The following is a 27,453-nucleotide window of genomic DNA, read 5'->3' as shown; positions in this document are numbered from 1 at the left end:
TATCGAACAAGTTGAGACTCTAGGTTCTGAGCCCAAGACTGCATCAGCTATGCCACACTCCATGCCACGCATGATAGCCATGTTTAGAAATGTGATTTCAAACATGTTTTACCTCCCTACTCTCATCAGCCTGCCCCTCCACAGTGGACCCTCCCACCACCACCAGCACTTTGTTGGCTGAGCGGACCTGGGTACGACGGGTCTGCAGTAGGATCTGCTGGGTAGGACACTTCTGATACCTGTCAAACAAAACACAAACTCAGACAGCCATCATAGAACCGTCTGGGGACATTAGGGTGACAATAACATCAGAAGGCAACAAAAGGAGGCTCATGTGGTGCAAAAGCCCTCATCTACAGTGGCTACAAGGCTTCTACAGGCCAGTTCCAACTCTACCGCACCCATTTCTAACCACACCAAGGCAGATTCCAACCCTTCCAAACCTAATTCCAACCATGGCATGGGGTGCAACAACTATCATCAGAGGGTATCTTACGTAACATCAGCACTAATGTAATGAGAAAGAATATCACAGTAATTGGTCACACTACAATTCCAGATTGGCCCTTGTTGTAGTGCTTACACAACTGTATGGCCCAAGGGCTACATAAAAAATGATGAGCACCGCCTACACAGGTGCACTAAAAGGTATGGGAACAATTCTATTTTTTATATATATAACATGTCAGTTGTAGACAAATCAAACAACTGCTGGATACAGGATGACCTACCGCGTTGCCTCCATGACCAGAGCACGACATTCCTCGTCCCTCCGCATGAAGTCCACCGTGCGCACGTGTCGTACCAGCTCTTCTATGGACAGCAGTGGGAAACGGATGTGGCTCATCACACGGCCTGCGAAGAAGAAACTTGTTATCATCTATATATGTAAGAACTGCAAAGATTGTATCATTAGTAATGTTCATCACAATTCATGACATGTGCTTCTATCTACCACTTTCAAAAACAGCTTTTGTAAGATCCCTAATGCACCAGCCCCCCTGATCAAAGTAACATAATTCTCAATAGTGCATAATACTGGGGAATGTTCATTTGTACCTCATGTATCTCTTAAAGTGCAGTTTTTAGGGTGACAAAATGGATATGATTTGAAGGAATTATGTTAGCACCAGTATAGATGTTAAATCATTAGAACCATGAGACATTGCCATAATGCACAACAGCGCAATTTACTGCATGCTGAAGATTGATTTATTGCAAAAGCAAATATTTATTGGTACCTTATGTCAAAAGTCTTGCAATCAAAGCAAATACCAGGGCAAATATAAGAAAGGGCAATCACTAATATTTTACTACAGAACAACTGAAAAGATGTGATCAGGAGCAAGTTTCTCACCATTATTGTGCACAAGCGCCACCCAGTAGTTGATCTGCTACATGCAGGTTACACCAAGCAGTTTTCAGACTGAAGCAAGTCATCTCAAATTGTTCACTGGGATGAGATGCAGAACAACACAGCTTACAGTGAGACAGTCATCAGTTTATTATCTAACATCATTCAACTATAACATGACAAGCCCAATCCAAGCATTTGTTAGTGCCTAAAAATTCAAGTCCAACAAAAAGAGGTTATTCACCAGCAAACTGCCGCCTTGCTGTAAAGTCATGATTGAGCCAGGAAAGTGCCACACGGAAGGCCTCCAGCTCATTGGAAACACCCAACTGGTCACTGTCCAGATATTCACATAGTTTATCACACACAAGGTCCTGAAAAAGGTAAAATTAAAATAACTAAGTGAAATTCAGACAGTCTGGCATTTGAGTACAACAAAATGTTTACCATATGCAATACCAACGATGCAAACAAATATAATGTCTACGGCATTGATAACTGTTTTGCTTCGCATTTTAATGCTTAGCCACCTTTAAAGTGTTAAGTGTTTTGATTGATTGTAAATGGGTTCTCTCTATTCTATTATCATAGCTACATGATGATAGGAGACTTTCTAACCTGAAACTGGGGCAGTTTGGCCACTTGAGTTATGTGTGCTAAGATGAAGTCATCTGCAGCTGCCTCTAGTCTGTCTAGGCTGTAGCAGTCTGCCTGGTGAAGTCTTGTTAGACAGGAGTCCACTGACATGGTCTCCAGCAGATAGTCCAAACACATGTCTAGAACTGTAACAAAAAGGGGGGAAATCATTGTATTGTTTCTGAACAACAGCAAAAAGGTTTGGCATTACCTAAAAACCTAAAGAGATCAATAAACACTTATTCTAAGACACTATGTTATCAGTATCTTGATATACCATAATAAATTGTTTATATTATGCTAATATCCTCATCAGTTAGACCAAACAAGAACTTCATACTTCATATCTCAAGCACTGTGATTCCTATTTCAAAACATATATTTTTCTGAAAGAAGATACATACAAACATCTATCTGTCCTTTATTACCGCCTTTGCTAACTTTTAATGTATAGTTTCTGGTAATTATACAATGTAATTGGACTTTACCTTACCTTACCCTTCCTCAGGCCTAAGGGTCAAGCACTATTGGTAGCATGCAGCAAAATTGGTCAAAATCCTGTATGATACACCAGATTACTCACTCAGCATAGGGACAGGGATAGTAGTTCTGTATCCAGGACAAGGATAGTATTGCAGAACCAGGGAATGGGATGGCTTTCAGTACCAGAAACAGGGATAGCATTTCAGTGCAATGAACAGTGACAGCTTTCAGTACCCGGGACAAGGATAGCATTTCTGTACCAGGGACAGTGATAATATTTCAGTACCAGGGACAGGGATAGTATTTCAATACCCAGAACAGGGATAGCATTTCAGTACCAGGGACAGAGATAAATTTCAGTACCAGGAACAGGGATAGTATTTCAGTGCCAGGAACAGGGACAGTATTTCAGTACCAGGAACAGGGATAGTATTTCAGAACCAGGGACAGGGATAGTATTTCAGTACCAGGGACAGGGATAGTACTTGACAAAGGGCAATACAATTCTATATTGTTTTTACAACTTAGGCTTAGGTCACATTTCCAAACCGGGGACCGGCCGGGCAGCTTTTTGGAGCAAAAAGAATGATATAAAAGACATCAAAATATACAAAATGACAAAATAAAATTCATGGGAATGATCTGTATATATTTCTAGGTATACAGTTTAATTTTTTGTTTCTTATAACATCCCGGCCGGGCCCTGATTTGGAAATGTGACCTAAGCCTATATAGTAAGTGAATGAAGAATCACAGAAAATCTATAAAGTTATAAGTCCAGAATTATACATTAACAGGGTGTACAATATTCTGGCTTCCACTTTACCATCATTGATGAGTAGGGCATTAGCAGCCTCCAGTACAGACTGGAGTGATGCAGCAGACAGCTGGAGCTCCCCAGTGTACATGTAGTGCACCACAGCACCTACACCTACAGATGTCAGGCCATGTAAGGTCACCTTCTTTTCTTCGCACTCACGCATCCCAACTGTGCAAAAACAGAAATAGTAGTCAACAACATTTATCTACTTTAACTGAAAAATACAAACATACAAATTCATTACATTGAACGCCATGTGCCCTACAGGGTAGGCACACCCCATTTGCCAGCATATTTTATGCAATTATCTGGACAAAGCGAAGTTATCCAGCAGGTCCAAATCACCACAGGATTTGGTGATTCCTTGCAATTAACAGAACTGTGTGGTTATCTGTTTTGCAATTAACTAGCTACTACTGTACTTGCAAAAAATACAGGTGTAAGAATTTCATGCAGTCATTTGTAAAAAATTTAATGTATTTTCAATAACATTTGAGCAAGCCCATAATTATCATGTTCCAACTGCAAATGCAAGGGTATAAGAAACAAATGTGAATAGGCTAACCTGTGAACATGGCCCTGAAGTAGTCACTACAGGCAGACAGAACTGCCCGATGTGTGGGGAAGGTGGCATGCTCAGCCACCAGTATAACATCACATGTGCTGACATCAGTATGGAACTGCTTTAAACCCTGCACTACTTCTGCAAAGTGATCATCATTCACCATACACAAACTGTGCTCCTCTGGAAAGGTATCATTCTTAGACCTGTATGCAGGTTTGGTAACCCCATGGCCATTGTTCAGAATGCTCCCTGACGTCCTTGATAAGCTAGCAACATCACAAGATTCCTTTCTCAGACTTGTGTCATCTTTAAGACACTGAAGTTCTCCATCTCTTCTTATCACGTGAAAGACCTGCTCCTCTGTCAGTGCATCTTGGGTTCCGCAGTCTTTTGCAAACTTGCAAAGTGTCTTCAGTGTTTCTATTTCCAATAGTTCAGCAACACTGTTGACGGCTTCAACCGTCTCTCTATTGACATACAATACCCCAGAGTAGATATAACATGTAACTTGCGACAGTGCCGTGTGTGGAACCCTGCCACATTTGTAAGTCTCTCCCTGTTTCAGACATCCTAAATTTCTCTTGATGGTTTGAGAACATGTGGTGACCAAGATCTTGTGAACGGGAATTTTCCGACCATCGGAGCTCCTAAGAAAGAGGTCACAAAGTGTGCCATCTTCCCACAGCAATGTAAAGCCTTTTAACAAGTTGGCTGCATGTTTGGGGCAAGAATTAGTTGTGGTTTGGCTTTCTGACAGATTCTCAGCTATTGATGCCATTTCATCTTATCTAAGGAACATCAATCTTACAAATATTAAAGTGAAACATTACCAACGACTCTCAACGTAAGTTCTTCTCTGCTTCCAAGGAGCTCCTTGCTGCTTCTGCGGTGACAACAACAAGATGTCAATCACATGGGTCATACTGGAAACTTAAGATACCTGTATAGGCCCATTATGCCTGACCCTGGTCATACCAGTATTTATATGTGGGAGCTAGTACAGCCCCAATATTACCTCCTTGGCACAGTATAGTTATTCTCCAAGCAGAGGTTGGGTCACGAAGACAATAACGTTAGTGGTCAGGATTTTCGCCAGCTCGCTCCCCTCACAAATTTTGAAATGCCCTGGTGCATTTTGAGGCAGAGGTGTGGGGAGCGGAGCCAGACACTTAAAATCCCAACCGCTACTATCTCTGTTACTCTCCAAGCAGAGGTTGAATCACGCAGATATATAACGTTAGTCGTAGTAGATTTTTCCGACTACTACTATATCTGCGCGATTCAACCTCTGCTTGGAGAGTAATCTCTGTGACCCAACCTGCTTGGAGAATACAGTATGCTACCAGTAGTCAACAACAACAACAAGCACCAAACCCCCTGCTTCAAGGGCCCATCCCCAGAAAAAAATTGAATGAAAATCTAATTATCTCAATATTCCATGTGATGATTTGAAGATGGTACCGTAAGATTGAGACTTTTCACAAACCTGTTTGTTTTGATAGCTTGCGCACTGTCCAGTCATTTGTGGTTCAGAGCTGTGATGTCTGGATGGTATGGTCCACCTTGACCTCCACTGACCTCATGTAGAGGTCATCCTGGGTCAACCATCCCATCATGCTCGGAAAAATGGCGGCGCCCATAAACAAAAAAAGTATTTTTCTGTTTTCAAACCTTAAAACGGTCGTTTGTTAGCATAGTCTGCTGCTATGGCGAATGTACAAGTATCGCAGTCCAGTCTGCCGCCAGTCTCCATCGAGCAGGCTTTTCTGGAGACGTACTTCCACGCTCTGAGTCAATTCGCGTATGACAAGGCCAAGGAGTTCGCGGTGAGTAAAGGACGTCGTCTGCAAAATTTATAGAAAAACGTAGACAGCTGCGAAGTCTAGAAATGGAATGCAGTAGGCAAAGGACTAACAATTACGAGCATTACTTATGTGATAACAACAATATACGTGCTGTGATTCTTCGTCACAACTCTCGTTGTGCTTTTGAGAACGCAAAATGGGAAGTTCCAAATGGGGGAGGGGGGATAATTTCAACTGGAATATCTCATCACAAATACTTTCGTCTTGGATATAAAACAGACATTTTTTTTGTTTCTTGAGAGGTAACAAATTTCAGTTGATGTCACTTTGGTTTTCTCTGAGGTATATGTGAACAACAAAGATGTAACAAGAAGAAGGCTTGCCATCAGACCTCACACCCTCTGGCAGAAAATGCAGGAACTACAGAAAGAAAATGTACACACACAGACATACACCAAGGAGGTTAAAACACTCCTTGGACATACACAAACTCCTTGGGTTTAAGGTCAGTTACCAGAAGATCTTGCAAATCTGTCGGCCTGAATTTTCAGTAGCTGAACATTAAAGAACCCACCGCTCTTAGTCTTATCGAAAAGAGTAGTGGTCTTCCTGATTCAAAACCTACTGTGCTTTGGCCACACATGGGGTAATTGCTGTCATATTGACATCAACCGAGTTTAGATAGTGCTGAATGGCAGCCGCTCCAGACTACCCATGTGACAGTTGTATTGAGGTCACCAGAGTTAGCGCTGAATGGCAGCTGATCCAGACTCTTGCAATTCAGCCTCGCTTATTGTAGGCTCCTCGCACATTCAGCCCCTGGTTGTGAAGAGAGAGTAGTCGGCCCACCCAATAATAATCTCCCTTTGCCCCACACAGGAGAAGGACCGTGACTCCAGGAAGACGAACTATGGCTCCACCTGGACATCCCTGCTGAACTCCCTGTCTCACCTGGCCATGGCGGAGAAGATGTACGCCTCCCTGGGGTACCTGGGACAGAAGAAGTGGTTCAGCGGGAGAGAGGTAACTCCACTTCTGGGCTAAAACCTAAACTGGACAAGCTGGTGAAATATGTTAAAATGTTAACAGTGTGTCATTTTAAATCATTATCTGCTATTTCAGGATGCCAACTAGTACTAGTACTATCTTGTAAAGAACGCAAGGCACTTTGGTTGCATGTCAACCCACTGGCTGGTTTTAGAATGGACCAAACTTGCATGTTAGGTATACATGTACTTTCACATCAGAAATACTTGTGCAGTTCCTATTTTATCTGTACTAACTGACATATGCAGGTGGCATTTTTGGCACTGGTAATACATATCAGCCCTACGCTAGTATAATGCCTGTATGGGTGTCACTAGGGTTAGCAATTAAATGCCATTTGATTGTCTGTAAAGACCATCAACACATAAATCAATAGCTAGTTTTGCTTACATTTTTCTGTTACTCTACATTCCACAGTCTCTCAGGTCCACTTATTCATCGTTACTGACCGAGCTGCGTAAGATCGAGGACACGGGTCGGCAGGCGGTGGGCGGTACCGCGCCATCCCTGGAGAAACTCCTGGCTCACCTGTGTGGACAACTCTCATCCTTTGTTGCAGCCAGGCTGGAAACAATGGACTTGTATCCTTTACAGTTTTGCCTCATGTGGAAAGGTTTTTATACATGGTAGCTCTGTTGATGTAGTAGACGTATAAAGATATCTAATTCACATTGAATAAAGCATTTAGAATTTAGAATTGTGCAGTAAGAACTGTACTATCAGACTAGACAAACTCACATCCCTTTGCATACCTGTATATCTTTATACAGTAAGAGGACAACTTTTATTGGCTGACTGTCAGCATATTTAAGTTTTCATTCTCTTTGTAGCTTTGTAGCAAGGACATTATATTCCTGTTTTAAGTATACAAACTTGGTTTGAACTTTGTATACAGTCATAACACATGATGATATTCATAAATGTCCATAAAAAGTTTCACCAGGTAGGTAAGTCACTGAATAACACCATTTCTTGTACACAACAAAGTACTTTATGCCACCGACATCACAGTGACCGCCTGTCACCTTCCTAAGGGCAATTCTGACTGGTTCACGCTTAATTTTCACAAACTGAATGGCACACTGGAAATAAAGGAGCCTATTTTCCTTAACATTTGGACCAGCTATGAAACTTTGTGTTCCATGGGATCCAGTCGAGTCATTGGTTACTCAGATGTAGCTGTTAACTTGGCTGCCATCATACAGAGGTATCAGGACTGCTCTGCAAGTTTCTAATCAACTTTGACTTTGAATCTGAGTAGGGCTGGCTGTGATGTTTCAAATGATATTGCTAAATGGCTAAATTGTAAGAATGCCACCACATGCTTTAGTGAACATAATATGAGATGAGTGAAATAAGATAATCCATTATCCTTTTTTGGTGTCTTGTGAGAGAAAAAAATGTAACTTATATAGACATAGATGAATTTCTGAGCAATGAAAATATATGGTAGGATGCTGAAATATGTATTAAGTAGAATTACATGTATTGGTGATATAAGATCCCAGGATTGCTTTATTTTCAATGGTTAACGTCTCCAATAAAACAATTTTTATTTCCCAGACACAGTAAGAGTTTCCACCAACCGATCCTAACTCCCCAGAAGACCAGTTTCAGTGATGAGTTGGCGATCCTGTAATTTGATGCTAAAAAATCTAAGAGTTACCTGTATTCACAGCTGACATCAGATCCTTGGCTTGCTTTGTTCACAACAGTTAGCATCTCCAATAATACAATTCATTTTCCCCAGACACAGTAAGAGTTTCCACCACCTGATCCTGACTCCCCTGAAGACCAGTTTCAGTGATGAGTTGTCGATCCTGTAATGTGATGCTGAAAAATCTAATAAGAGTTACATGTATTGACACTGTCACAGCTGACATCAGATCCTAGACTTGCTTTATTTGCAACTGTTGTCTTCAATTAAAGCAATTTTTATTCCCCAGACACAGTAAGAGTTTCCACCACCCGATCCTGACTCCCCTGAAGACCAGTTTTAGCGATGAGTTGTCGATCCTGTACCACCTGATCCAGGCGCAGGCTGACATGTCCATCTGGTGTTTCCTCCCGGCTCTCCTGCACCTGCACGAGGCTCACTCCAAACTCAACTCATGGGGGGCCATCGTGCAGATGGCAAAAGAAGTAGGTTTGGTGGTGTCTTATCTTCAGGAAGACGTAGAAAAGAAAAATCATAATACTAATGTTGGACAAGCCCACTGGCCCTATTGTCCCTGACAAGTGAAAATGCTGATCGGCCAAGCACATGTCGTAGAGGAGATTTTTCTTGAGCTAGATTTTAATATACTTTTCACAGCATTGACATCAAGCATCGGTCAACACAGAAAAATTGACCCAATGATAAAAGAATTCCATCACTAGAAGTACGCTAAGAAGTAGAAGTACGCTAAGCACACCGAGAAGGCAAATTGCTCATAAGATAGCAAAGAATACAAAAACAAGACCAGATTTCTTAGCGAACCTGAAATTAGTTTTGTAACCTTACCTAAAAGTTTTGCATTGTATTCAGCCATAGGATTAATTCAATTAGAGGGTACTTGGGGAGTTTAGTAGAAGACTGAATGCTTTTGAGGCATGTGGAGCAACTGGGTACTTTATCGTATAATGTGAAGTAGTATGCAGTTATCACTTCCTAAAATTAATATCTATCGGAAAATAACACTCCCGTGTGGAGTGGAATGCCCCTTTAATGTGTAGTTACCCGATAGGGCAAATGAATTTTAGAAAACTCTTCCAACCCTGAATGCATCTCAATCTCAGATGTTGAACCAGGAGAGTGAGATTTAATGTTAGAATTTTTGCCTTTCTACATCAGCTTGGAGATGTGGTGGTATCTATATTTGGGGACCCTTGTTGGCCTCTGCTGTGCATGGTGTTGGCCACGTTATGGTAGCAGAGTACAGTTTTCGGCCTATAGGGCTTCCTATAGTTAAGGACCGCAAGGTGACTGACATCGACGCGGATAAAATTATAGTAGGGTGCATTTGGGAAGCACGACAGACGAGTATGTTAAAGTCGAGGGTACAACGTACAAAATAACCAAAAACAAAAAAATATTGTGGTTTTTTAACATTGTGACGCCCTCTTTGAAATAGGGTCATGCGGGGTCACCCGGAACTGCAGCCGACTCACTTAGACAGCCAGCTGTAAAAGTCACGCGTATTTATACAACGACAGGCCAAACTGAAAAATCTCATTCGTGCCATCTGAAAGCCGACATATTATACTACCACACAGTAAAGCTCATCCCTCGCTTACATGTACTTGAAGGTATTTACGAACGATCGAAGATTTCGACCGCACTATGTTTTTACCCCTACGTCATTGACTCCGGGGGTCGCGTAGAAATACTGTACTCTGCCGCCTTATGCTACCATGGGTCATGGGTCACTGGCCATGTCTTTACATTACATTGATGAAGAAATGTAGGTCATAGTTTATAGGTCAGACTCACTAACAAGGCAGGCACTGTTCAACACAGGCAATTAGATTTTGATTATAAGGAAAGTAGGTCATTTTAAATTACCCCATGGTACATCTAATAAGAAAACAGGTCACCGAATTACAACACTGAAATACTGTAAATGTAGAAATTATTGCCATGGTTTGATTTTTGTCAACACATTTTGCACAGTTTTCACAGTGATCTTAAGCACCAAAGGCATTTTGAGTAAGCAAGAACCAGATATCATCACCATGCTGTACATTGACCAGCATTTCATGTTACCTGTATCTTCAGCACATTAAACAAGAAGAACATCTGCTTATATGGGTCTTCTGCTCAATGTAACATGAAATAACAAATATACAACAGCAATTCCCCCATGTGTGGCCAAAGGACAGTAGATTTTGAACGAGTCACACCGGGAAGGACCCCTACTCAGGACTCGAAATAAACATAGTCCCGTAGGCCCGGGGCACCAGAAATTTAGGCCGGGACCACTAGAAAATCACTTTGGGACCTTTTTTGGGACGATAGAAAAATAATCAACATCAGGATGTAAACCCCATCAGCAATCTGAAATACCCATCTGCAATCTGCAATTTACAGATAGATTTTCAAGATTACAGAAGAAAAATTACTAGTAATCAATCTGCAAATTTGCAGAATGACAAAATCAGTTTTCGACTCTCTTTCGACTCTTTTATACATGTAATTGACAATTAGCTATACAGAAATTTTGTACTCTGAGTCTGACTCAACATTATATTTATTGTTGTATTACATACTTCCTACTTGGGACCATCCATCCTCACTTCGGGACGATTGGAATTTATTTTTGGGAACACTTCTGGGACAATAGGGAAAAAAGTTAATTGCAAGGCCTGCCTACTCTTTACGATAAGTGTGGTGTAACCCATTTTGTTTCTTCCTATGTTCCTCCCAGCAGAGTCAGAAGAAAGGGTTTGAGCTGTTCGGCAGCGCCTCCACCAAGGTACCACAGGTCCCCCCTCTACACCAGTGGCTGCTCAGTTTCAAGGCTGCCCTCGTTTCCAAGGTGATCAGATTTTTCACTCAAGAACTCTGTTGTTAAAAATACTCAAGAAACTCCTTGCCAAAAAGCGGTTACTGACAAGCAACTGGATAAGATTTTGAAAATAATATCCAGTTGCTTGAGCAACTGCAATTTCGTATCTTAGGCCTACATCACATGTCAAAACCAGGGACCAAAAGTATCATATAAAACACACCAAACTACATAAGATGCAGAGAGAATAGTCGTGGACATTGCTCATGTATTTGTGTATATTTTTTATGTATACATTTCTATTTTTCATTTCCACAAACATCCTAGCCGGGCTCAAGTTTGCAAATGCAATGTTAGGCCTTAGTGTTTTCCATCACTTCCATTGCCTTGTATGATTTTGATTGAAATGTTATCTACATTTTTCTAGTTCTCCTTGTATTTCAACGAGACTCTGAGTAAACAGTCCAGCCCACCAGAGATGAAAACCCTCCTGGCCAAGACATCATGTGACTACATGGCTAAGTATGTATTGTTTTTCTTTATAGAGTATAGTTGACTCATAATACAGTGGGGTAAACTAGTATCTAAAAAAAACACTGGAAGGAATGTTGTAATTTTGGTAAGTGTTCAATTTGGTAAATTTGCATAGAAGTTGTAAAAGCTTGAAATGATTCATGGATTTCGCAAAGTATGAGGTCTCCAAACTCTTTTTTGTTTGCAAACCGTTACAGGTTTGCCACCTTTCTGCGGAAATCAGATGCGACAAACCTGTCCATCGTGCTGGACACGCGCGGACTGGAGGAGACGTACCGGGGCCATGGGTACCACCACCCTGCCGCCAAAACAGAACCACCCAAGGGCCTGGACAGTTACCCTGCCATTGTGTCTGTTCCAGGGGTAAGGCTTACTGTTGACACCTGTGATAAAGTCCCTCCTGCACCAGATGGTGCATGGGGTGGTGCACGTCTCTGTTTCACTAGCCCTCGGGCCACACAACTTTGTGCAATCTCTAAAGCAGGGAGCTATTACACTGGAAGTGGTGTGTGTTCAAGTACCATACCATTTCCCAAATTTTAAGTGCTATGCAGAGAAATCAGTTTGTACCATTGAAGTTGGTCAAGCAAGCTTCATGAAAGTTCTATCCGAAAAAATGGCTACAGTATATGAAAACCATTTTTTCACTGTTAACCAGCATGGGCCTTACTTAGGCCCCGTTCATGATACAAAAAATGAAACGGTTCTATCGGTTACTATCGGTTACGCCAGCTGAAACGGATAAGTTTTGTCATCATGGACGGTCCGAAACGGATCTGAAGCGATAGGAAACGGTTTGTTCGGAACCACCTCGCGAGGTAGTATTGAAACGGTTTCTTCCTTATCCGGAATTGCGAATTTGTATCATGAACGCAAAAGCGGCGCGATCCGTTTTACATCCGGGCATGTGCGTTCATATTTGAGGGCGCCACGGGGGAAAAGTACAATTTTTAATCTGTCATTCGGGTGTTTCGGCCGTGTTTTCAATTGTAAAATTCGTTTTTATTATCGGGCCGCCACCTAGTCAAGTGAGGAGCCAGCAGTCCTGATATCGCAAGGGGAATGTGTCAGCAGATCCAGTGGAAATGTCATAGCATGGCATATATCGGGACCACAATGTTTTCAGAGGCATTTTCAATGTCATAACAGAACCCAGCTTCGAATACAGTAAGACATTGGTTCAATTTCGATCAAAGACCAACAATCTGACACAGAAGTACAAGTTTGGGCAAGATCACAACAACCTCAGGGGTCAGAGGTCGCATTTCCGTGCATTACCATGCCTTTTCAAGGAACTGAAACGGTTTGCAAGTTTGCATCGTGAACGCAAAATGCAAACCGTTTCCTGTCGTTTGCTGTCGGATTTCCAGGCCTAACCGATAGAACCGTTTCATTTTTTGTATCATGAACGGGGCCTTACTGTGGTGAATTGTCTCTATTTTTTCCTGTTAGGAGAGACCTCAGCATCACTGGCCTAACCTCATCATGATCATGAACAACAATGCTGCAGACATGAACACCATGGAGAGGATAGTCTACTTCTACGATAAGGTCTGGAGCTAGCTTTGCCCTGATAAGGCCTTCCAACATAGTGGGTTAAGCAAATATGTAAACCCCATGATCTATGTAACTTACACCCTGGTGATAACTGCTGTAAAGTATACACATACTGCCAACACAGAAAGGTCTGAAAACAGACAGAATAGGGCTGAAACAGTCTTAAAACAGTCTTGCCTATTGTTATTGGGTGGTTAAAGGGACTGAAAGAGGATACTACTATTGTTCACTTCTGGTCTGACTATGCAAGAATTTGAATGGAACCAAGTGTGTTTACTTTGCAGCAGATCACAATAAGAAAGTCAGCCCCTTTCAGCCTGACAGTTTTAACACTTCATGAATGAGGTGTCGAAACTCAGGTGAGTGTTCCCTTGGGTGGCTACGCATATCAATAATGAATAAATTACACTGATGTGTGAAGTCCCTTGTTACCTAGGTGTGAACTTGGTTTTCAGCCCTTGGCATCTGCATAGAAACAATGCACACCAGGACAAGACTGTTTAAGCCCCTTTAACCACCCAATAACAATAGGTAAGACTGTTTAAGCCCTTTTCTGGCCGTTTTCAGACCTTTCTGTGTTGGCTGTGATATATATATATATAGCTCTATATATATAGTGTACAGTTAGTTTGTCAATGAAGTGCTCCAGAGGAAAGAGAAGTCACATGTTTGTCACATCAATCAGAATCAGTTGGTATAACAGAGGATTGCGAGAAAAACTAGACACTTATTATAGTCTCTCCCTACAACATAGGTAAATATATACACTGTTTTTCATGTTAGTCTCCATGTTTTGGCATATCACACCAGACTGTACTATCATTTTATGCTACAAGTTGTAAACTGATACAAACTGCATACAGCTCATTAATTTACTTATCAATAGAGACACTGGTAAGCTAACATTTGTTTTTGTTTTTCCCTACCCTAGACCTTCCAGAGTACCTACTACATGATGAGAATAGAGCCCAAGATGACTCTGGTGGTGATATTTGAGACCAAGAGAGCAGAAAAGGACTCTTATGTCAATACATTCCTTACAGGTTATTTTTGTATTGCTTCTACCATTAAACAGAGTTGTAATGAGATGCTAATGATGATGACTTTTGCATGTGACATCAGTTTATTCAGTAAGAGGCCACCATTTCACATGAGTCCACTATTAACTCAGGAAGGATGTTGCCCTTAAAAAAGACTGACCAGAAAGATAACATGGTTCATGTAATGAAAAAGTTGCACAATTAGTCATATAGGAGACATTGGCCAAAATTCTACAATATAACTAGCAGAAAGAGAAAGGGAAAATGTGGACAAAAAAAAGAAGAAACTTGAGCCTGTTTTCCACAAATCCTTTCCAGTCCATTTGCAATGTGGCATGGTGAAACCTGAGTGTGCTAAGCAAACTTTTGGTGTTTGCTGTGATCAAATTAAAGCAGACCTCTTATGTATATCCCGAATACATGAAAAGAAATTGAGCCAGTTAACTGTAGTAGGAGACAAAAACACTACTGCTACATAACCAATTCAATGGGAACCACAGTGTCCGATACTTTTAAAAACATTCCAACGAAACATGCTTTGGGTCTGCTAATCTTCCTAAGAAATGTGAAACGTTGATTGATTTTGTTGCTGCTTTGTATACCTATACAGACAAGGTGTTAAGATTATTTGTTTAACAGCAGAGCAAACACCCAGAGTTACAATTATCCCTCCTGCATAGATAGATGAAATGACATTGTGTATTTGCCTTACCAAAGTAAACGTAAAGGTGGGGACTTCAAGGGAATGACAGACCAATATCATGGCCCTCCTTTCCTTGGTAAAATCAAAACAAAAACATAGAAAATCTAGAAATGCGAAAATCAGTTTAGGTGTAGCTACTCTCCTTTGTTTTAACAAAAACATAAAATTAGAAATGAACAAATCAGTTTCAATGTAGCCACTCTCCTATTGGTTCTAATATAACCTCCTTGGTTAAGCTGATAATTTTAATTTCAGGATTGGTCACCCAAATTTCACACTCCTTGCTGTTGTCGCCTTTTCTGAGTTGGTAGTTAGAATATGGGATTTTAGTAACTATTAATTATCATGAACTAGCTATTAGGATGAACTATTCCCTGCCATCGACTGTCACAACTTGGTGACCTATGACATTAATTAGACAATAACAAGAATGCTGAAATATCTTGATATAAGTTGCAATTCTTAGACCTACACTATAATAACCATGATTGTTTTCTCTTTTCCTACCCAGAAATTGGATCCCAGCTCAAAAACAACAAGCTGCTACTTAATCTAAAACCTGGATCGAAGTGAAATGCTGTACCTTCTGTAATCTAGTGTAAATACAATACACAGAGTGGCAAAAAGAGGGTGCCCAACTTCAAAGAGATATTACCAACTCATAAATAGCCACACTATTGTAGCAACTTCCTGTATTTATTTGCTTTGCCTCCTTCTATTGGAATCAATAAAAGTCAAAAAGCAATATTTGAAGTCTTCTTTATTAGTGTACTTCAAGAATAGATTGCTTTGACTTTGGTTAATCATTGTATGAGATTTTATGACTTGTATCATACTGTACAAAGTTTTACTAGGGTTAGCATCATCCTGTTTGGATAGATCAAAAGAATTTTGTCATTTGTTGCTATACATCTCACTTTTATTTATGTACCAATGGTATTTCTGTCTAATTCTGTTGACTTCTGTAAACATAAAAAGACCACTTGAACCTGTCTGGTGCAGTGACTGGAGCATATACAAACACCAAAGAAGGTTACCTATAAAGCCAACACAGCTTCAACCCAGTCAGGCCAGGGACATACCAACTGACTGGCCCACAGCTAAATTAGTCTGGTATTTAGGATATGTAAACACCTGACTTTTATATAGCATAGCCTCCAGCTCTGCTATGTTCATGCCAGAAAGGACTTCCATAATGATGAGATGTTGTAAAGTTTTGTGTTTTTTACATTTTAATTGTGATAAAAGGTGTTCCTGGTTGTATTTTTTAAGTGGAGCTCCAATTTTGATGTAAGAAACATTATCATGCTTTTGTAACCCATATGGTGTAGTGGTTAGGATTTGGCGCTCTCACTGCCAAGGCCCGGGTTCGATTCCCGCTGTGGGAACCAATGTAAGTATTCAGAGGGGGGCGAGTAAGAACAGAAGCAGAAACAAACATGTCGACACTGGGGATCGAACCCGGGTCGGCGGATTACAAATCCAACGTGCAAACCACAACACCAAAAGCTCTAGAGCCGTTGGCGCGGTCAGTTTGGCAGTGCTTAAACCCCACTGTTACACTTTTTATACTAGTATACCCTTGCAGATATTAAAATGACAAAGGGATATAAGTTGGATTTGATGTTCATGGCTGTCATTTTTCCCTAATTGAATATATTTAATATCCTTAGCTTTTAGGAGAGGTACAGTATTTATTAAACAGTGTGCAGTCCCAGATGCCGCCCACTCCAATATAGGCCAACCTATTGTGTCTATTGTAGTAAAACTTTCCAGATGTGTGTGTGCTGATTGGTTAGTTTGCTATGTAACGTTAAACGCATTTAATGTCATCGCCTGGCAGAAACATACATTTTACTGAATGACATATTGTTTTGTCACTTTTTGTGTGTAACAAATGCTCTTTTCTTAAAGGTCAAAAACTATTAAATGCAAGCAAGGAGGTCGCTAGTAAATATATTATACAGTATTAAGGTCTAGTTTCTGAATGGCATGGGAAAAGACGCTGCCTTGAATATGAATTCATAAGTCGCTAGTACGATTTGTAAGAAGTAGGACAGTGTGGCCTGGTTGTGTAAAGTTTGGCGGCATCGGAAGTTGGCATGGTGACCACAGGGAAGTTTGGTAACCTGGATAAGGAACCCCAGATGACCCTACATCCGGGACATCTCGTCTGGAGACCAGGGGCGGGGCGGGCACGAGACTGAGAACGTGCTGACTTGGCCTGGTATGCGGCACGTCCAGTCCGTTCACAAGAAACTCCTGTCAGCTCTACCTTCACAGCCCACGGTAAGCCATTCTCTACACATACTCCTGATGATAGTGTGCAGATACGTCTGTCGCCAGCTGATGTAGTTTTTGTTCACAATACGGTAGATTTGAATATTCAGAGACCCTTTGGAGTCTGAATACCCACGCCAAGAGATTTCCGGTTCACTGAATTAACTTGAAGATGCGTCTTTGGTCGTCCAAACAAACACTACTGATAGTGGGCATACTGTAGTTTGGTCTGTGCTATAATTTCTGTCCCATAAACCGCGTTAACCGTTTGTGTGTAGTGAGGAAGCCTGTTGATTGAGTGTTGCCTGGCCTTGAAGATCATTCGAGTGGCAGAGGGGCCAACCCCGCCGACTTGCAGTGCCCCTCAGTAACCTGACCCATCCTCCTGAGCCGCTGTTATGGTTGGGGCTCTGACATGTCTGAGATCGGGCCATGTCAACACATACTAACTAGTACTCCCCCAGACAGCTGCCCGGAATGTGTGGGGCACGGTGGCGGTTTATAAATTATAGTCAACTGAGAGGCCGTCCTTGTGATCGATTTATTGTCCTTATGCACTGAACCAGAAGTTTAGTCCGTTGCACGTGAATAGATTTAGATGTAGATAATAACACGCTTTGTATATATTTATGTGTAACAGTGTACATGAATATGCACGCAGCAGGCGAACGCTGCTAATTGGTGTCGACTGTGATGAATATACAAGAATCTCACTGGTAACAGCACCTCCTTGATAACGGAGGGTAACAGAGAGTCAGAATCGTCCCGGATCCATTGTCGGAAAATTGCTACGGTCTTCCCTAACTCTTAAGATTGGACATAGTTAGGAAAAACTGCAAGGAAAACACAAGAATTTTCAAATGGCGTCGTGGGATACCGCGTTCCTCCCTGTTCCTCATTGAATTGAATCAAGGAGTTTAAATAAGGGCTTTCAAGAATTAAATTTGTATTCACGCGGGACAGCTCCCATTCATAATTTCAGTAGGTCTGTTTAGGGCTGGAAAACGCGGGCGGTCAGATTCTGGCTTGCCCCAAGCTGTTTTCATTCAATTGTTTATAAGTGAGAGGGAGAGAATCATTGACACCAGGGTGTTTTTCCCGTGATCAAGAAATTATCAATCTTCAAGCAGATCATACGGTATCCTAAGATAGTAACAAAAGCTGGCCTAGGAGTGTGTTTGGCTACCGGAGCTTGGAGATTAGAAATTGTTAATGTTACAAGGTTGGTCCCGCTGCTATTGCATGCTGTACTGGCCATTAGTAACACAGTCTGTTGCCGTTGTGCAGAAGGCCCGAGGCATGTTCGTGTAATTATACCCATTGTGACGGCCAGCGCACAAAGAACTGCATTGTTTCACGGCCCTTCCGAGAATTTGATTACGAAAAGAACACATAGAGCAAGCACGGCCCCGTGCATCTTCATGCAGCTATTAAAAACCTCAACCTCTTCTGATACGAAAATCTTCAACTCAAGCTTATTATACTCCTCAATACTGATCTGAAATACAGGACGTATCTAACTTTAGATGTTATCGTTGAGTAATCGGCGCTCGAAGAATGGCAAGCCCGATCGCCTGAGGCGGAAACCGGTCCCACCAGTAGCGTTTTACCTGGCAGTGATGCCGCTCGGTAGCCTGTAATAACCTCAACAGCTTTTGCTGATTATGTACATTCGTGTCATTGCTATCAATTTCCACGGTGGATATTCCAAGCTACAGAACGTTTTGTCTGTAATCAACCAATCAAACACTGATAAAACATCCCTGATTGGCTAGCATTATAATGAACTCGGTTTTCTTGGTGTCTTTGAGATAATGTCGATAATCAATGAAACCGAACACGTCGTCGTGGCAACTAAACCCTTCAGATCTAACGCTGTTATCAGCTTATGGGGATCATACTATGCTGACCCGCATGGGATCTCAATAGGGATGTAGGTCAAAGTTGTTTTTCGTCAAGCCAAGGAGGTTATATAACCTCCTTGGTCAAGCAGAGGTTTCGGTCGGGGCGCGATTTTTTTTTTCTCTTTTGCCTCCCAAAAAGATCGCGGCCACGACTACACGCCGCATGGAAACTTCTGCTTGGAACATAAAAGTTGTTGTTGACTGTAGACACTCTTGTAATACACATTCTGATTAGACATTGAAATTGCGGCCCTCCTTCAATTCTTGTAGCGAGGAGCATGATTCATTGATTGTAACATTGTGTAACGACAACGGAGGAGGGTGTTCTGGGAACCAGACTTTTAGCCGGGAAGACCTACCTTGGCCGCCGAACAGATTCTCTGCCGGTGCTGCCTTAGCTGCAAAAATCGATTCGGATCCTTGTATTTTAATCGGTTTCGATGTTTAATCCGCTTGTTGTTGATTTTTTGTGTGAGAACGGGGCCTAATAGGGTCATCGGGAAGACCTGCCTAAAAGTAAAAGTTTGTTTGAAGTCGGTTTCCCAGGGTTCGACATCTTGCGACCTAGCCTGGTTACCAAACCCCAGCCCGATGTCAAGTATCTATCGTGCACGAAAGATATATCTTGAGGTTGGGGTATGGAATCCAGGCTACTTGCGACCGGTTACTAGTATTCAAGTGGTGTACACAGTCGAGCAATGCAACAGTGTTGCGGGAGGGTCTAAGGTCTAAAGTAAGGTACACAGTTCTGGTTCGACACAGTTAGGAACTCTTGTTTTGTTTAAACTTGCTGCAGGCCTAGAAAAGAACTAGAAAAGATGCTCCGGTCGCCTCTATCTGCCTATCTCTTGAGGATCCGTCCCCGGTCCGTCAGACGGGCGAAGAGTACTCTAACGTCCGTCTCCGAGAAGACAGAGGATGACTTCGAGCCCACCGTCTACCCAACCATGCGGAACCACAACCGCCTTCGGCTCTACACACGAAGCTTGGTACGTTCATGTATTTTTTAATATATATATAACATTAAAATACTTTGTGCTATGCTGTAAGGCTGATTTGGATAAGGTTTTACAACGGTCAATACAGTAGAAGCCAATTGCACAGTCAGTTGCTCGGAATTCAGTTGCTCGACCTGGTTTCTTGTCACCATTCTCATTTCTGAAACTTGAGCTACTTGACCTAGTTTAGTTAAACCTAATTTGTCGCACGCATCGATCTGGACACAGTTCTTTGCTGAAAACAGCGACACCAGTCTTGTATACAAGTGGTCACTTGGTAGCGTTGGTCCGGTATTTATTTTGGTATGCCCCTTCCAGGCGTTCCACATTCCACAGAATCGGTCGAGCGCAAGGGGCTAGTTCCTCCGTTGTAATTAAAGAAAATGCCCTCGTTTTTATACTCTCCAAGCAGAGGTCGATAGGGGAAATCGTGACCGTTTTATCATGCATATGTCGTCTTTTTCTGTCAGCAGTGGGGTTAGCTGACAGAAAAAGGCGGCATATAATGAAAAGGTCACAATTTTCCCATGTAACTTCAGCTTGGAGAGTACTAGTATGTTTTCACACATTTCCTAGATCATGCAAGTGCCAGAAAACAAGGCGGGCAGAAAATGTAACGATTTCACCTTCCAACATCTGCTTGGAGATTACACACCAGAATGACTACAGTGAATCAAGGACGTTATCAACAGCCCGGGGGCATCAGGCTCCCAGCACAATAGCTACATTGTCCGCTACAAAAGCTGTAATTATGCAGACTGTAATTACGGCCCTTTTCGTGTTTCTATGGAGCTGTTTATGCCATAACGCCATGTTCCATTATGTTGTTTGTTCATTTTGCCTGCGGTTCAGTTCTACTCTAATGTAGACTATATCATATGTTTTACCAATGAGGTCTTATCTACGACATGTCGACAGAACATGGTCTTCCCAAGAACGTTGTATACGTCCTTGGTTTTCCGTAGCAGTAGGGCCATTCATATTGTTCAGTAGCGCAGGTATAACACGTCTGAATGGTTAGCTATCGAACTCACAAATGGGTTCTTTAGATCATCCCGCAAGCCCACTGACTATTTGTAATGCAGTCAATAGGTGTACTTTTCACGGGAATAAAATAGGAACGGCCGAACCATTTTCTGTGGTCTTCATGACCGACAGTAACGTTACAGTGTGGAGTTCGTAGGGGGAGGGGGGGGGGGGGGCTTCACTAGCGCTAGCACAGGTTATATCGCCATTGTACCGAAAACACGCTTAGACTCGACTGCGGACTTCTACTTCTCGCTGGACTGGCAAAATGATAGTGAACCGGTCACACATGAAACACAGGTTTTAGATGGCCGTAAAAATTTAAGAAAGCGTCCAAAAGTAGCGATCTTTAATGCAAGAACAACTTGCACAACACGGGTACTGAACATATTTACTGTGACATCCCCGACCCCGCAGATCCCGTCAGTGCTGAACACGTACCTCCCGGAGGCTGCCAAAGACCTGGACCCCACCCCGTACATCGCCGCCGCCACCGTCCTGCCCATGCGCACCAACAACTACGTGGTGCAGGAGCTGATCGACTGGTCCAACGTGCCCGAGGACCCCATCTTCCAACTGACGTTCCCACAACCCGGCATGCTCAAGCCTGAAGCACTGGAGCGAATCAGCAAGTGAGTTGTGTTTCTATGTTACATTACTCTGCTTTGTATGCAACAAATATAGGTTTGTTTATGGTTGTGTCAAATGCAGAATTTGGACTTAGTTGTTAAATAGCTCTCTCTGACAGTTATATTAAATAAGTACGCACTACGTAGTATGTCTTTTTCGGAATAAGTACCAGTGCCGAAGAACTCTACTCCTCTCCAGTAAAGCAACTTTTACGATTGCTGAGACGAAACAGTTATCGTTTACGAACTGATTTAGGTATATTTGACCTTGTTCTTTTTTCTATTTTTGACGACTTTCGTTCATATTCTTACGTAACTAAGTAACGTACGAAAAGCTTGACTGTTTTACTTGATTCCATCTTATTTTGACTGTTTAAAAGTATGGGAAGGCCAAATGGCAAACTTTTTGACGCGACGCAAGGCTTTTGTAATCCATAAGTATTCGAAATCTGATATACATTTTTTTCAGGCATGAAATCAACTTAGCGTGAATGAAGTTTGAAGGAAAAGTACCACAAGTCAACCACGATGTCTGTGTTAAGTTCAATATAATTTTTGTCCCTTACAACATCGGCCCGAATCGCCAAAGATTCCCCGCTTTGCATTGCGGATGCTTTCCATTGCGGGTACGGATGTAACTAGTTCAATCCTATCCTTTCGCGGTAAAGCCCCTGCCACACAGTCGGCGAGCTTCGGCCGTATTTATTGATCGTCTAAAGATCGCCGAATTTGAAAATTAACAAAGACTCAAGCGTATTTTTCACCTGAAAATCCCATTGCATTTGACAGGGCTTGCGGGCCTCCGGACACCCACCGATCTCTTAATCGTGTGACGAAGGAAAGAACACAGTAACGGAGGGGGCCCAAATCTGTCACCTTACCGTAAACTCACTTTGTTACGTATTAATTGCTGACGAAAATTTAGAGCTCAAAGACTTGGCGATTGATAGGTTTTCCTGCTGTGTGACAGGGGCGTCAAGACGATACTCGCCAAGCCTTAGAGGGGTTGAATACCACCCACCTGTTGATATATCACTGTTAATGTACCATATTTGTGATTCATAAAGTTTGGCTGCACTAATAATAACCAACAAACTCTTCCACACCATTCACCGACGCCGTCACGAATTGCGATTAAGAAATGTTGAGAACAATCGAAAGCTCATGACGCAATGAATAGTCATTCTGCGAGAAATACTCCATAATAATGATAGGCATATTTATTGACTTTTAAAAGAAATGTGGAATGATAGTTCACATAGGGTATTTGCAATCACGCACACATGACTACGTCTACCATTTTGATGGTCAAAGACATTTGCTACGTCATTCTGCGAGAAATACTCCATAATAATGATTACCATTTTCCTAAAAATGCCCGCGTGATTTCTTCGATACCGGGCTACGAAGGACTCTCTAGCGGGAATCATTGTCTGGGTCGCCATCTTGGATCTATCCACCCACCAAGATGGCGACGGTAGTTATTTAGAGGACGTTACGTCATGTGCAAACGCCCTATCAGATATCAGAAGTGAGGCTGTAGATTGACCGATAATAGACACGTGGTGAAAATCAGCCCCTCTAGGCGTCAGAACTAGCTTGTAGTCAGGCACTATGAGGTTTTGTTCTGTGTGTTTGCGTTTTCGCTCTTGCCTTGTGCAGCGCGAAGTGTGATGTTACGGTGTGGGTTACTTCCTGGTATGTTTGCAGTATGGGAGCCGACACCTTACAGCCGGGGAAAGCTGTTCGGTGGATCCCTGATGCCAGCTGAAAGCTGTCTTCAAGCAGTAAGATGTTTCCATTCTGTCCATACATCTTTGCAATGTATAAGTGTAACGGTTCTTGTACACCATGTTGTAGGAAGAGACTAGATTTGGTGTTCACCGTCATTGTTTTAGCGGGGGTTCACGTTTTCTTTATTATACTCGCTCTCGTTAAGCTCAACCGTCGAGGAGATGTTGGGAGGAAAGACCGGAACGTCATTCGACTGATACTGCTCTCCTCGAGTCAGCAAATACTATGCATTCAGGGTACATTGCGGTCTTCCCTCCCAACAACAGCTTGGAGATTAGACAAGCATCTTTTAGTTTTATTCTCGAAGGCATTGAATGAAGTCCATTGTGGATAACCGAAGTAGAAGAACATGGTGTACCAGCGAAACACGCCACAATGGCCAACGTAAGAACGCTTAAGTCGAAAATGAAGCGCTTGTAATGTATACAACAGTACAGGTTGTACTCTACAGTGTATTTTCGCCTGGGATACACAGAGGTGGTAGGCGTATTTGTTGACTTTTAAAAGAAATGTGGTGATAAATATTGTATGAAGTAAGAAGAAGTAGTTTTGTATAAACGTTTGTAATGCTCGTGTAACATTGCGTAGGAAGGAGTCGGGATATGGTGAAAATCGCTTGTCGACGTAAATATCATATTGCCTTGGATGAATCTTAGCGCGAGTCTTGGCTTGTAGTTTAAAGTTATTGCACTTATCTTTTATCTAATCTAGAGTTAAGGGGACAAAAAAAGACAAAATGATGACGGTTAACACCAAATCAGTCTGTTCCGATAAAAAAAACATCACAGAAAACCCCCGCTCAATAAGGGTTGTTGGGTTGTTCCTGTTGTAGGTTGATGAAGAACAACGCTCCCCGTACGGTACTCCAGCGGGAAGCCGAGGTGATACGGAAGGAGATGAACCCGCACCCCGCCCAGCAGAAGACGATGAACGTGCCCAGGGTGGACGGGCACCCTCTGCCGGGCCTGCAGCACAAGTACCGGGAAACCGTCCTGTTCTTCCCGGCCGAGGGGCAGTTCTGTCACGCCTACTGCACCTACTGTTTCCGATGGGCGCAGTTCACGTCTGTCGGCAGGTAAACGTCAGGTTAACGTCAGGTTTCCACAATGGGGTCCGGCCAGGCAGCTTTCGGGAACGATAATTATGATATAAAAAACAACAAAAACACAAAACGGATCAAAAATAGTTCAACAGCATGCCTTGTGCACATTTATTCACACTAATTTTTCGTTGCCGGAAACAACCCGGCCGGGCCCCGGGTAGAAAATGTGATGTAGGTCTTAGAAGCTCGAGCTAAATTCCAAGCAGATATTGGGGAAGGAATACCAATGTTTACAATATGTTCGTTTTCAACCAGAGTAGTTTTAGTACGTTACCATCTTATATTGGGACATAAGACGGAGACTGTAGAAAAAACGAAGCAACATACATAACAGTAAGTTGAAATGCAGACCAGCTACTAAGAAGAGCAGTCCACGGATTTTCATTTCTTATCAAGATACTATATTTAGATATTATTTGTGTATTCCAGTCCCCAGCAATTCCAGTCTGACGACTCCAAACTGCTGCAACTGTACTTGCGACGGGTAAGAATTTTTTAAATGATATATTACGATGTAACCAACTTTGATTTGAAACGACAATTCATTGCAAGTACTATTTTCAGCGAAGACGTCAGAGATGTTATAGCATTGTACGCGCGGTCACAGCATGGCCAGTAACATTAATTTTCTATAGGTACTTAACTTTGGGAAAGTAAGCTTTGTATGCTCAATACTCTGGAGATTTCAAGGCCAGTAGAATCAGACTTGTTGCTGATACTCGGTGTAAATGTGTACTATTTCCTCCACGTAAACCCCAGAACCGGCACGTGAGTGACCTGCTCCTGACGGGAGGAGACCCGATGGTGATGTCAGCCCAGCGGCTCGGCGGCTACATCCTCCCGCTGCTGAAGGACACGTGTCTCGATAACCTCTCCACCATCCGCATCGGCACCAAGTCCCTGGCGTACTGGCCATACCGTTACGTCACCGACTCCGACTCTGACGATTTGTTGCGCATATTTGAGGAGGTGAGACAGTAGCAGGTTAAGTAGACCAAAGACGACCAATATACAGGATCCCATGGACATGGTCACCCCCTTCAATTCAAAGCATAAAATGCGATAAAAAACATAACGTTACATACTTACAAAAAAACATACAAAACTGTAAATATTTGACGGACATGCAGCCACTCTGTCGTTGGTCTACCTGATAATTATGATGGACAGTCAGGATCGGTTTAGTGCTGATGTCACTTGTTGGTCAGGTCACGTGTTCAAAGCGATTGGTCATTTGAACATGATAAAGACATTTATAGGTCCTAGCACTACTATACATGCACGTGGAATATGTGTTGTACATCGATCTTGTGAAACGTATTTGGTTAGGAGAAGGAATTTTTTTAAAAAGCTCCTTGGTCAGGAGACTCGTCTCAAACTATGACAATATCCGATGACTCCAGCACTTCCTTCCGTTTAGTTAACTCGAAACGCCCTTTACTGAATTGTCTGGCCTCCTTCTTTTAAAGGTGGTGAAGTCAGGCCGACAGTTAGCCATCATGGCGCATTTCTCCCACCCCCGTGAGCTGTCCACGCCAACAGTGCAGGAGGCCATCCGGCGGCTGCGGATGACTGGGGCGGTGATCCGTGCCCAGGCGCCGCTCGTGAACCACGTTAACGCCGACCCTGCCACCTGGGCCCGGCTGATCCGCACGGAGACTCGGCTCGGGGTCATTCCGTACTACATGTTTGTGGAGAGGGACACTGGCGCTCGGCACTACTTCGAGGTAGCGATAATTCACTACTTCGAGGTAGCGATAATTCACTTGCACCCAATCACTATCTGTTTTCTCGTGAAACATTTTTGTACTTTATTGGTACGTAAAAAAAAACAATACGTTTTACGGTCATGATTATTTTAAAGGGCCAGACTGAATGCAGACGTCTTTCAGAGGCTTAAAATAATCGGAAAGCATGCAGGGTATCGGGTTGATGCTCACGTGTCCTCAAGATAAGGACGGAAATCCCTTAGGTCCTGGGGATGTCCTAAGGTCCATTGGATGTTCTTAATATAGATGACTTAGTATTGAACGCCTTAAATGGTTGGCGTTCCATTGTGTACTCGTGATATCTATAACTGTATTAGATACAAGAAAAGTAGGAACGCGTTTTTAAAGGAACCAAAAGATTGTAGAATATGTCACAGCCAATCAACGTTAGAAAGCTTAGACTGTTATAAATGTTTTTATGACATCAGGTCCCCCTGGCGAGAGCAGTGGAGATCTACAGCCAGGCGTTCTCCTCGGTGTCGGGGCTGGGCCGTACCCTGCGCGGGCCCTCCATGTCAGCCACGCCCGGCAAGGTCCACGTGGTCGGCGTGACCGAGATCGCCGGCGAGAAGGTCTTCGTGCTGAAGATGTTACAAGTAGGTCTATCATATATCTCGTGGGTAATATGTTCATGTGGGCGTTTTCGTTCATGTTGAGTTGGCAAAGTCGATGATGCACCTTCACCCCGACCAATCGAATGGGGACATCCCTCGGGAAAGTGCCCCCTCCTCTAAAAAATAGGACACTCCTCGACTTTCAGGGGGGCCCTCCTTTTTGGAAAGGGGATGTTTCTCCCTCCAATTAGGGGAGCCCCCTCCGGAAATGGATTGGTCATCCGGGGAAAGGGGGACGTTCCCTCCAAAAACCCCCGGGGGGCCCGGGAATCGGCCCCTTACCCCAGAAAAACCCTTTTCAGTGTT

At 42.7% G+C, this 27,453-nt stretch overlaps 3 protein-coding genes across 5 annotated transcripts in view; 2 read left to right on the top strand and 1 right to left on the bottom strand.

The window, feature by feature from the left end:
• Window positions 1–97: 97 nt before the first annotated feature.
• On the bottom strand, window positions 98–5,436 carry LOC118421751 (kelch-like protein 13). Its single transcript, XM_035829251.1, has 7 exons — window positions 5,345–5,436; window positions 3,859–3,996; window positions 3,300–3,461; window positions 1,973–2,136; window positions 1,599–1,728; window positions 732–855; window positions 98–239 (listed from the first exon to the last, which is right to left on the bottom strand). The coding sequence occupies exons 2-7, from the start codon at window positions 3,866–3,868 to the stop codon at window positions 98–100; spliced, it is 732 nt and encodes a 243-aa protein (XP_035685144.1). The 5' UTR covers window positions 3,869–3,996; window positions 5,345–5,436.
• Window position 5,437: 1 nt separating this feature from the next.
• On the top strand, window positions 5,438–16,650 carry LOC118420779 (KICSTOR complex protein C12orf66 homolog). 3 transcript variants are annotated; one of them, XM_035827767.1, is made up of 12 exons: window positions 5,438–5,684; window positions 6,543–6,686; window positions 7,128–7,291; window positions 7,834–7,917; window positions 8,461–8,521; window positions 8,718–8,852; window positions 11,117–11,227; window positions 11,625–11,719; window positions 11,929–12,094; window positions 13,184–13,282; window positions 14,220–14,331; window positions 15,543–15,737. In XM_035827767.1, the coding sequence occupies exons 1-12, from the start codon at window positions 5,565–5,567 to the stop codon at window positions 15,602–15,604; spliced, it is 1,353 nt and encodes a 450-aa protein (XP_035683660.1). In that variant the 5' UTR covers window positions 5,438–5,564; the 3' UTR covers window positions 15,605–15,737. The 3 variants fall into 3 exon arrangements, with proteins under 3 accessions (XP_035683660.1, XP_035683661.1, XP_035683659.1); XM_035827768.1 differs by lacking the exon at window positions 8,461–8,521 and having other exon boundaries at window positions 5,439–5,684; window positions 8,657–8,852; window positions 11,120–11,227; XM_035827766.1 differs by lacking the exon at window positions 8,461–8,521 and having other exon boundaries at window positions 5,440–5,684; window positions 8,657–8,852; window positions 15,543–16,650.
• A 535-nt stretch (window positions 16,651–17,185) lies between these two features.
• LOC118420778 (putative L-lysine 2,3-aminomutase aq_1632) overlaps window positions 17,186–27,453 on the top strand; it is a 13,510-nt gene continuing 3,242 nt past the window's right edge. The window contains exons 1-8 of the mRNA XM_035827765.1: window positions 17,186–17,320; window positions 20,012–20,204; window positions 21,657–21,871; window positions 24,495–24,737; window positions 25,194–25,248; window positions 25,524–25,733; window positions 26,234–26,491; window positions 26,962–27,129. Of these exons, the coding sequence (XP_035683658.1) occupies window positions 20,034–20,204; window positions 21,657–21,871; window positions 24,495–24,737; window positions 25,194–25,248; window positions 25,524–25,733; window positions 26,234–26,491; window positions 26,962–27,129 (1,320 nt within the window). The 5' untranslated portion in view covers window positions 17,186–17,320; window positions 20,012–20,033. The remainder of the gene's footprint in view (window positions 17,321–20,011; window positions 20,205–21,656; window positions 21,872–24,494; window positions 24,738–25,193; window positions 25,249–25,523; window positions 25,734–26,233; window positions 26,492–26,961; window positions 27,130–27,453) is intronic.

Source organism: Branchiostoma floridae, chromosome 8 (assembly GCF_000003815.2).
Source record: "Branchiostoma floridae strain S238N-H82 chromosome 8, Bfl_VNyyK, whole genome shotgun sequence".
Taxonomy (NCBI): domain Eukaryota; kingdom Metazoa; phylum Chordata; class Leptocardii; order Amphioxiformes; family Branchiostomatidae; genus Branchiostoma; species Branchiostoma floridae.
This window is presented reverse-complemented; position numbering and strand designations above follow the sequence as displayed.